The 11094-nt window shown below is 40.4% G+C and overlaps 1 protein-coding gene across 1 annotated transcript in view; it reads right to left on the bottom strand.

The window, feature by feature from the left end:
* Nucleotides 1-11094, bottom strand: part of PPM1H (protein phosphatase, Mg2+/Mn2+ dependent, 1H) — a 78949-nt gene that overhangs the window by 32071 nt on the left and 35784 nt on the right. The window contains exon 5 of the mRNA XM_009997777.1: nt 3171-3255. Coding sequence (XP_009996079.1) covers nt 3171-3255 — 85 coding nt within the window. The remainder of the gene's footprint in view (nt 1-3170; nt 3256-11094) is intronic.

Here is an 11094-nt window from a genome sequence, read left to right as displayed (position 1 = left end):
TCCCTACAGCAACTATATATTACAAATTCATCCTCTTAATCATACTGTGCCATTTTTTATTGTGCCCAACACAAAGATCATCCACAGCTCACTGCCACTGCTGGCCACCCAGTCCCTACTAATGATAAAGCCTGCCCTGGTAGCAGGAGTGTATCATCTTTGGTCTGAGCTGTAAATTTTTGGGCCACTGCCTGGCTACATGCATAGACACATTATACAATAACATCATGCTGACCTCACATGACAACTTCCAAGTGCAATTTTGATAACTAACAGAAATACATCCATATGCAATACACTCATTGTTCATTTAAAACACATTTTCAAAGGGAGTAAGTAACAAAACCTGTGCCATTTACTGTTGCAATGTAGCCTATCATGACTGAAATTAATAGTCTCTTCAGAAGATTAAAGGAAAATTGCCCTTGGTAGTCATTGCATGCACAACTGCTGAATGTATCAGAGCAGTTCCCAGTCAATACTGGATTTTGTTCTCCTTTTAAGATACACCGATATGGGAAGCCAGCACTTTCCTGAAGTAGATGCTGAGTGAGATCTCCTGCTCACACAGCTAAAAAAGAAAAGATTCAAAAATTCAAAAGACAAGCAGGCTCATGAATGCCTGCCAGTGGAAGGGAAGCAGCATGGTGCACTGAATCTATTTGGAAGCCAAAGAACCAAGGGAATACTGGTGCAAGGCTTTCACGCCTTGTATCTGAAGGAGTGCTCCTGACTGAAGGACCAATTGTCTTCTGCGATACTCTCACAAGTCCCCTGACACAGAAGTCTGCCTCTGCAATACAGCCTGCCTGAAATCCGCAGCTGTATGCTGTCTTCCCACTGCAAAAAAGAGGATGCAAGTGAAGACAGAGAGATGACCATGTCCAGAGCTGCTCAAAAGTCAGAATGACTGGGTAGTCAACTTGTTCTTTTGAAGTTGCTGTGCCAAAGGCCTATGTCCAAGGACATTCTTGGATACATGGCAATAAACCTGCATTAATATCGAGCTGGATAGGCAAAACACTTGTTTCCACCTCTCTCAATTACTCAACCAGCACAGTTTTGCTTAAGACTACACTGCAGGACTTCATATAGAGATGCTCACGTGACCTAAACAACTCATTATCTGGCAGATTTCTTTGCACATGGAAATTAGGACCTAGAAAAGAGGAGGCAAATCCAGAAGGTGCCAGTTAACCTAAACCAACATTCTGTGTGGAGAAAGCAATAAACAGGCACTAAATGCAGAGGAAAGCTCCTTCTCCCTGCCTGTGCTAACAGTGTCTACTGCACAGGGAGCCAACACTCAGTAGCCTGCAGGCTGTAAATCAATAACCTCCCTTTGCCTGTGCAGTAAGTTCCCCACCATTCTGCATTCATCAAGTAAAATATTAATGCTAAAATGATTAAGTCATTTTCTTCCTATTGTGCAGGAAGAGCAGTGCAACATGTTTAAACAAAGAAACTCAGTTTTAACTGCATAGACAAAAATAAATCCCAAGTAAGTAACTTTCAGATAAGAACAGCAGAAGAGAGATGTGGATGGTGCAATAGACTGATAGCAGAACCTGAGCAGCCAAGATGAGTAAGGAGAATTATTTGGGATCTAATCAGCAAGACAGATGAAACCTTTGGAGTGTAATATTTATGCCAACCTTGCAAGAACTTCGGGGTGATTTATTTATTTATTTAACACTAGAGTAAAAATGCTACTTATAGAATGTTATGTTTGAAATTATCTCTAATTTTGTTTCACGCTCTTGCTGTCTTGGATGTATTTTCTTTGAACATGATACCCATAGCCCTGGTATATTTGTTACATATAGATTTAAAATAAACAAACATACGTAAAGGAATTTTCCAAAGGAAGCAGCAGAAATGCTTTTCAAATCAGTTGCTGTTTTCAAATATAAGCCAGAAAGGACATCAAAAGAGGAAAAAAAGATCCCTTGTAGGCAATTTTTAATCTCATATTTCCTATAGAAGACTCCCAAGATACTACAGATACCTTTTACTCTAAAGGCAAACAAATTATTTTAAATGTAACTGAACTGTAAATATTTATCAGTTATATTATTTTTCCATTTGGTTTTCTGAATATGAATACTCCAAAAGCAGTACTTCCTCTGAACTTTTCAGCTTTAAGCTCATGAATCTGATGAAAAATTAGGCCTGACAACTGCGGAAAGATTTAAAATTCCACCCTGGCCTTCAACCACTGGCATTTTGCCTAATTTCAAACCAGAGTGCTCAGGCCAGGCTGAAGATAAGAGACACCTTAAAATCAGGGAATGCCACTAGCCTTGGTCTGTCCACCTCGCATCAGGCAAAGCTGACAATGAGCCTGCCTTGGTTTAAGCTTAAATTTCTAGGAGGAAAAGGCAGAAGATGAGAAGAAGGAGAAATCTCCCAGCCACATTAGGAATGATATTTTGATAAACAACCCAACCAACTTCAACCAGCATATCTGAGCATTGATGAAAAACTTAAAAAGTAACAAGATTGTTTGCATGAAAAATAACACCATGTATTTTGACTTAAGTTTCTCGCGCAGCTTATCAGCCAACACAACTTGGTGTGTAAAGCATGGCACATCTCCTCAGCTAGTCACCCTGTCCTAGCTTCATGGATGCTGCTATACTACATAAAACTATTCTTTTTTCATCCATCCTCTCCTGCAGCTACTCACTGAGATCACTTCTAAGTTGAATATGTTTTCCATGACTTCAATACTATTGGCATATTATCAGAGCAATTGAATAAAACCTTGCAGTATTGCTCACACACACAAAGAGCAGTCTGTGGTATTTCATACACAGTAAATGCAGGGATGGATTGAAATGCCTCTGTGTCTTGTTAGGTCTATGTCTGTGTTCTCATTACCCAACACCAATGAGCTGCTGAAGGTCTGCAGCTGAACCCTAACCTTACACAGCACAGCCATGATAATCAATGGCCTTCACAGAAGAGACAAAACTTGCTTCATTGGGATTTGTCCCACCAGGCTTTTCTCCACATTTGCTGATGGCTAAAAGATACACATGGCAAGTACTGGTGTTCAGTGGACATGTGAACTTTCACAGTAATTCAGCAACATGTGTCTGAACCTTGGATATTACCAAGCAAAGCTTGCCTTTAGCAGCATTTGAGCTGGTCCTCGGGTTTCTTACCAGATACTGAAGTCGCTGGCGTTCGGTCTCTGGAGTGAATTCTGAAGACATTGGAATGACTTCACCATTTCGGATTATTATAGCCCTGTAATAGGAATAAAAAACATCATCAGTACCAAAAAAAAAAAAAAAGGTAAAAAATACTCAGAAAACCACAGGGTACAGTCACACTCTTATTCTCTTCAGAATCACAGTAAAATAAAGCCGCTTCTTTTCTACTGAAGCTGTCAGCAGAACAGGATAGTATTTCTTGCCCTGCATCCTTCAGGCTGGATAACAAAGTATATTTGTATATGCCAAGTTCACTTCAGAGCTCACAAAAACATCCAAGCAAGAAAGGCAAGAGTTATTTCAGTTGCTGTCTACAGGGGATCCTTATTAAGTGAAATGCAGACACCCAGAGGAGATGCTGCAGAATCACTGATTGTAGAAGGACTCTTTGCAGGTTTTAATCCCAGATGTGGCTGACACTGTCTAAACTACTGGTTTCAAATGACTCATGCAAGCACTTTCCAATTATTGATTGGTCATATGTCATGTCAGAACATTTCAACTCCAACAGTGAATGAAAATGGCAAAGCAAATCCTATTTAACAGGAATTTAACTAGTTACCTGCTGAAAGATGACAGGTAATGGAATGAGTATAGATCAGCCAGATTTTACATACAATTCTGCAAATGGCACGGAGGAAATTCTCTCAAATATCTACCTGTTGCCTCTTAATAATTGGCTGTGCTGCATGCAAAATATGGTCTGATTCTTCCCTGGTGTAATGCCAGTGGCTGAAACACAGTCTCAAGAGGCAAGAATTTACCCAGTATTCCTACTGCATTCTGTGGTCATGTATTGACTCACAGAACAGCATTCTTTTAACTTTCCATTATTTACACAGCTCTGTAAGTACTGTAACGCTTGGTGCTTCAAAGAGCCGGATGTACTAGCTATCAACTCAAAAGATTTTAATGCCTGCTTTGGAGCTGTTTCTCAACCATCAGTAGATTAATTCAGTGTTTGGACAGTAGTAGCTCTTGTCTTGAATGTGCACAGAATTTTGTGTAGATAAAACAAGCAACTGTCACTTGGATTCCAGTTTCTATATGTTTTAGATGGTCTCCCTTCCGTGATCTTTTCATCCTGCCGAGGTGATGGTCACATGCTAGCTTATGTCTCTTGATAATTTGATCAATTTGCTGGCATTGCTTCCTACGTCAGGTATTTTGATGGCACTGCAACGTGACCAGCAAATAGGGCAGGCACAAGAAAACTGGAAATTTAACCTCCAAATGCAAAACACAGACAACTTGAGACAACCAGCCTGGGTACAAACTAGCTTTGTAAAATCAGTAGCATTGGATAACTTTCCAAGTCTTCTGGATATGATATTCGACCAAAATTGTCTCAGAACTATCATCTAACTACTGCTACTAAGCAAAATGAAGGAGCATTATCAAAGAGAAAAGGAACTGTTCACACTTTGGAGAGTCACGTGGCAAGGAACGGACAGGTACAGAATGGTGCTACAATGGGAGAGGCGAAAAAAAGCTCTAGTGATGAGGGCAAAAATAGTTCTGCTTTGTCAACAAATTTACTGCTCCTGGACTTCCAGTACTCCCGTGCAAATAATTTTATGTTGAAATAAGAGGTGGTAAGAGCATAGCCTACATACTGAAGGCTCCCACTGGCCCTCCACTACTACCATTAAAACAAATATTGTGTGTTTGAAATGAGAAACATAGTGGTTGTAACTCATTAGCTTCTTAAGAGAAATTTGTGCAGATTTTTTTATGGAATACATTACAGGCTTACAAAAATGTTGGTCCAATTAAAAATAATAAAATTTTGCTGAAAATTCTTCTTTTGAATTTCTGATACAGTCATTTAAAAATGAATCAAGAACTCCACCACCTCTTTCCTGCAACAACACCTTTGTTTTTATTACTGCAATTCCTAAGGTATTCAGCTTTGAACCAGATTCATTTACTCAAAGACAGTGGACAGTTTTTATAACCTTTTCATATGTAATTTGACTCACTGGAATAGTCCTCCATTTAAGGGAACTGTGGGTTCAGTACAGAGTAAGTGCTCTGGCAACAGTCTAGACCAGACTGATCAAAGGAGCTGATCAGACACTAACCAAATTTTACACACTGGTTTAAGAGAGTCATAATGGATCTACTGATCCCATGCTTGTCTGAAAGAGCTAGTATAAAAAAGCAAACATCGATATAACTGCTAGCACATCAGGCAAATTTTTTAATTATCTTTTGTTTCCCCTTTAACCACCATTTTACAGGAAATCCATATTTTAAATACCACTTGGGCCAATCTGGGGCTCACCTTTTTCTTTGTGCACATTGACATACTTCCTCTATACTTTGATAGCTATCATTCTCACTTCTATGGGTAGAATTGGGCCCCGAGGGACTCACATCACATAAAAAGCAATTCAGAGGTGAGTGGGTCAACCTTTCATGTCTCAACTTATTTTCACTAGAAATTGCAGCCACCTGGGATGAAAAACACAACTTAGCACAAAAATAAAACAAATCTTTGGAGGGAGGGAATTAAAGCAATGCTGTTGATACCTGGTAAAACAGACCCTCAGTTTTATGTTTTTCATTAATGTTTTCAGCAGTTGGACTTCATTCAACTTGAAAGTTACAGCTGCTCATAAGAGTCAAATGATTTGATCTGAGGAATTAAGACGGCTCTAGATATGAGTAACTGGAGGGATGCAGACATATACATAACAGGTCACCGGTCTGAATTCAACTCTGGTGGGCTTGTTATCCTCTTACCAGGCTCTTTACCTTTCTGCAACAGCTGCTTGGCCATTTCATGACAGCTAAGGGTATTTCTGACAGCCCAAGTGACAAAAACAGACGCATTCATCAGCCATCTCACTGGAGAGGCTGGGTGCGAAAGCCTGTCCCAGGAGCCACTCTGGCTTAATGGGATTTTCCCCTGTGACTGAAGAGGTACCAAATCTGGCCTTAATTGGGTTTGGAGACTGAACTGTCCTTTCCATGACCTCACAGTGACAGAGCTGCCAAGCACCAACTGAAGGCTTTTCCCACCAAGCAACCTCCAGAGCCCTGAATTCAATAGCCCAAAGTCAGTAACTGCTCACAGGGAGGGAGCCTGGCTGAGGTGGCAGCCGCCAACAGCCCAGCAACTGCTTTTAGAGACCCCTCTATAGGATCCTGCAGGACAATTAATTTTGACTTTAGGCTTCCTAACGGACTAAGCAGCAACGTGGTGTTACGTGAGCATTACTGCTTCTGCCACACATGAAAGCTGCTTGCACTCAGTGAAATAGTGCTTTGAAAGCATTTAGCTCCCCATGCATTGTGGAAATACGAATGTATTGTTTTATACCAGAATCCAACTGTCTCCATAGGAAGCAAAAACTCCTCAAAGAGATGCAGTGTCCCGACAGGATCTGAGTCTGCGATGGTTAATAGTGACATTTTAATTTCAGTCACACTAGTGGAACACATTATAGCAGAGCCACAGGGCGAGCTTCCAAAGGCAGCCGGATGATTCATGTTTGCAGGGAACAAACATGTCAACACTACCCAAATATTCTCTGATTACAAGGTTGCTTCAGACCCCTACCAATAACTAATTTATATCGCTAATGAAGTAGTAATTAAAGCAAAGGTTTTTTGGCACAAGAGGAACTTGGGAGTTGCAGATCTGCAGCCCCCTCAGTCTACTGCTCTCCAAGCTCCGTGGCTCTGATGCCCTCTCCACACAGCATCATCCACAGTGAGTAAACAAACTGAAGAAACTGTCCTTAAGTCCTGAGGCCACAGAGGCCATTAAGTCACTTATTTTGATCCCTTCCACAAACAAACTGGATTTCCCAGAGTCCTCTCCTCTCTTTTGAACCCAGCTACCTACCTCACTCCCCACCCACAAAAACTACAGGATTGTACTTGCCCTTGCACTTCAGATACGTGCTCTGCACAATGAAGAAAGTACATTCACTAATCCAGAGCTGGTAAAGATTAACAGAAAACCGGAATTTATTGGGGGAGAAAAAAAAACAGTCCCCAAAACACAGCTGAAGTAGCCTAAAATGGAAGAATCAAGATTGTGACCTTGTATCTTTCTTCTGACCACTTCACTGAGTTTTTCTGATCCAGAGAAGTCATGCCTGGAACACCTAAATATGCAGCACGAGGTGTGCCAGCGCCTGGGTGTGTAAGGCAGGACTGGCAGTCAAGGCAAACCCTGCAGCAGGCTATATCCACTCAGCCACAAGCAAGGGAAAAGAAACACTGGGAGTTCAAAGGCTGCATTTAAATCTAGAGGAAAGTCTATATTTATCTTTTGGATTGACATAACTGCATAGTCCACAATGATCAGCTAAAATCACACCGAACCTTAAGCATAAGATTATTTTCTATATTTAGATTCTTTATATTTTAGAAGGGGATAAATACTAAAGCATCAAATCTGTGGTGAATGAAGCAACAAAAGCGTAAAACTCTGCCACTGTGTTGTACTGCTGCTGTAACATTCTGGGTACAGCAATAACACTGGCCTAAGAAAAATATCAATATATCAATTGCTTTTGCATTTTTAATATGGATAAAACAACTACCACTCCTTGAATCAAACAGGGTTTGTTTAGGTTGGTTTTGGGGTTTTCCCCCCTTTTTTTGTTTTGTTTGTTGTTTTTTTTTTCTTTTGCAGAGAACACAATCAGTTGAGAATTGCACAGCCATGTATTTTAGAGGAAGCTATTGTTGGTTACTCTCATTTAATCACACAGAGAAAGAAACACTTTAGTGAACAAGGTCAAAAGTGTAATTTCATCGCTGTCATGGGTCTATTGGGATTCTGGTATTCAAAACAAAAAGGCATCTCCTACTGTTAGGAGTATTCAGGGGACACTCTGATTCCATTACACACCTTTTCAGCCAAAAATGATTTGAAACGCAACATTAAACTGCACAATTCTACAACAGAGGATAAAAATCTGGTGAAGGTGACAAAGAGAGTCCTATTGGAAAAACCTTTTTGACAGCATTTATCAATTCCAAGCCACAGAGAGGATTTATCAATTTTGTCAAAAGGTGTTAAGCATTGTGGATTTGGTACAGATGAAGCAGAAGTGTCTGGCCTGTCTGAAGAGGTATTAGAAATGTGTCAATGGAAAAGAAAGAGGGATTAAACTGACAGAAAGAATAAGGCAGGGGTTTATTACATTGAAAGACGAAACAAGCAGTAGATTTTAATTAGGTGTGTCACAAAATAGCTGAGGGGAAAAAAAAGTATATCTTAGAACTACAGAATCAGTCTATATGGGTACTTGTTTATTATGATAATCTAAGTGCATATATTTAAGGAAGCCAAAGAAGAGCCATGCTAGTGCCTGGTGAGTTTCAAACTAGTTTTGTTTATTTACCTTAATTGCTAAGAAGTGAAAGGATAAGTTATTATAATAAGATGCAATAAAATGCTTCTCTCTAAATGAAGTACTGGAACTTACAGCCATTATGATTACTGATGACTTTTAATACATTCAGCCCTGTCACCTAAGTTTCACTTATTACAGACTAAATTACTCTCTCTTAGTCCCACACAGACTCATTTCTCAATGTTTCTTTAGAAACCAGATGAACAAACACCTCACTGCATGGGTAATAATCATGGAACTACAGTGCAAAGCCTTTAAATTATTTCCTTAATTTTATGAACTAAGGCAGGCTGGGGATAGTGAAACAAACCATTATATAATGTTTAGCTGGCACTAAAACAGGTCCCAGTGATGACATATCCATCACCATAAAACTCAGAGGTGAAAGCAGCAACCTTCAGCAACACCAGTGGAAAAAAAACCCTGGCTGTTTCCCACCAGTAATACCCAAGAGATGTTTCAAAAATGCCCCAACTCTGACTTGGCATCGCTACCAAGAAGAAAACAAGCAACAAACCAGGGAGAGGGTACAGCCAATGAAAACTGCCTCTATACTCATTTTCTATCTACTGTCACTCAACAGTCCTGCCACCCTGGTTTCTTCACATTTTTCAGCACAGCCATCAGGCTGTCCACAGAAATATTATGACAGAATAGAAACACTGGATCATTTTTCTTTCCGCCAAACAAAGCCAACATTTAGAGAGAATGCACTCTCCCTGTTTGTGGCTCTTGCTGTGACAATGCAGCCTCATGGTGTATGCCAAGGTTGAAGTGGGCTTCTCCCTCAAGCCAATAAAAGGTGCAAGCACTTGCCTTGGTGAAGTACTGCACAAGGACCAGGTTAAAGTTATTTGCTACAGGAGTGTGCATTGGCATTTCCTGCAAGAGCCAACAAAGAACCCTCCCAAACTTCTGCCAGAGGTCTTTTGTAGACTGCCAGCCACCCCGGCTGCTCTGAGGGTTAACATGGCAGCAGCACGACCTCAGAGTACCACCCTGCTCCAGCAGGACACTGACTGGGTATTTCACGCAAGGTTCTCTTTTTTATTCTCGCACCAGCACAGAGCCAAGGGTGCTCACACCTCTCCTATAGCAACATGACAACCTCCTCCTACTTCTGAAAGGAATCAGCCAAAGAAATTATGAAATTCAGTCCCTGCAAGAAACCCTGAAAGTCATCTTTCAGAAGCACTTACAAGCATTCAAGCTGTTCCTGTGCACATACGTGTAGAGTTTAATGCTGTTTCCAGTTACCCAAATCATACACATTTATACTTCTAATGCTTATTCAGTGATACCCAGGGAGAAGGCCTCTGGGTGAAATGAAGTTGCTGATAGACCCTAAAGCTGTTATTCTGGTGGTCTGTTTTTGCTGAATGTATTGCATTATTTTTAATAAAAGGCCACAAATGGACAACTAGAAGCTGTTCCTCAAAGCAAAATAATATTCATAGATTTTCATGGAAGGGCTTACTACACTATCTACACCAGCACTTAAACCAGTCAGCATCTTCCTTACTGCCACCAAAAATAATAAAAATCTGAATTTTTAGAACTGATCTCACATTCCATCCCATCTACTCCTGGCGGCCTCCCTCTGTCCTATATATTGCATCCAACGCTAAGAAGTGCTTGGGAGTCACCAACACCGTAACTAAACTACTTCAGTTGTTTCTGCATTACTACTCACTCTACAGTTTTAAATTAAGTATAATACTGAGCTTGTAGGTTGTCCACAGAGGAGATAGGTTGGAGAAGACACATTGTTCAATCATTTTTGACCCCAGAAGCCTTATGTTTCTAGTTCTCAGTGCCTCTTTGGCAGGCTACAACTCCATTCCCATGAGACGCTCCCATGAATTCCCTGTTCTAATTTAGGTCCTCAAGTGTATTGCTTGTTTGATGCAATCTAAGTATGAAGTTATTATTAGCAGTTGGCTTTATTAACAGTGCTTCATTTCAGAGCTAATTATAACTTTTTTTTGTTCTTTCACCCCATCATTAATGGGATGGCACTGGATATCTGCATGAGGCTTTTTTTGTTTGTTTAATCAGGAAAGTATTTTTTATTGTTGAACCAATGCTGACTTATCTATACACTTCTAGTATTGGCTACGCTGGTTTCAGTAGCACTAAACAAAATGCAAATGAACTGAACTAAAATGCTCTGTAATTAATTGTGTGTACTTTCCTGTTGGTTTACATCTCAACCCACCAGTCTGTCAGAGAGGACTTCAGCTGGCAGCTAGGAAGCTGTTATAAGCCAGTTTATAGTGACACTGCTAGCACATGAGAATTGCCTGCTGTCCTCACAGGATTAATTCTGCCCATGAGGATTTGAGTGTATTCCTCATTTGACCACAGCTAAGTCCAGGGTTGCAATGATGATACACCACCATGTTTCTGTATCACAGCTGAACAACATGCCAGCAATTACTCAGGCTGTGCCAGGGAAATGAACAAATAAGTGCAGTTATATCTATGTGGCC

The sequence above is a fragment of the Chaetura pelagica genome, unplaced genomic scaffold, assembly GCF_000747805.2.
Source record: "Chaetura pelagica isolate M959 unplaced genomic scaffold, ChaPel_1.0 scaffold314, whole genome shotgun sequence".
In the NCBI taxonomy this organism is placed as follows: Eukaryota; Metazoa; Chordata; class Aves; order Apodiformes; family Apodidae; genus Chaetura; species Chaetura pelagica.
Note: the sequence above shows the minus strand (reverse complement) of the source record. Positions and strands in the feature narration are given on the sequence as shown.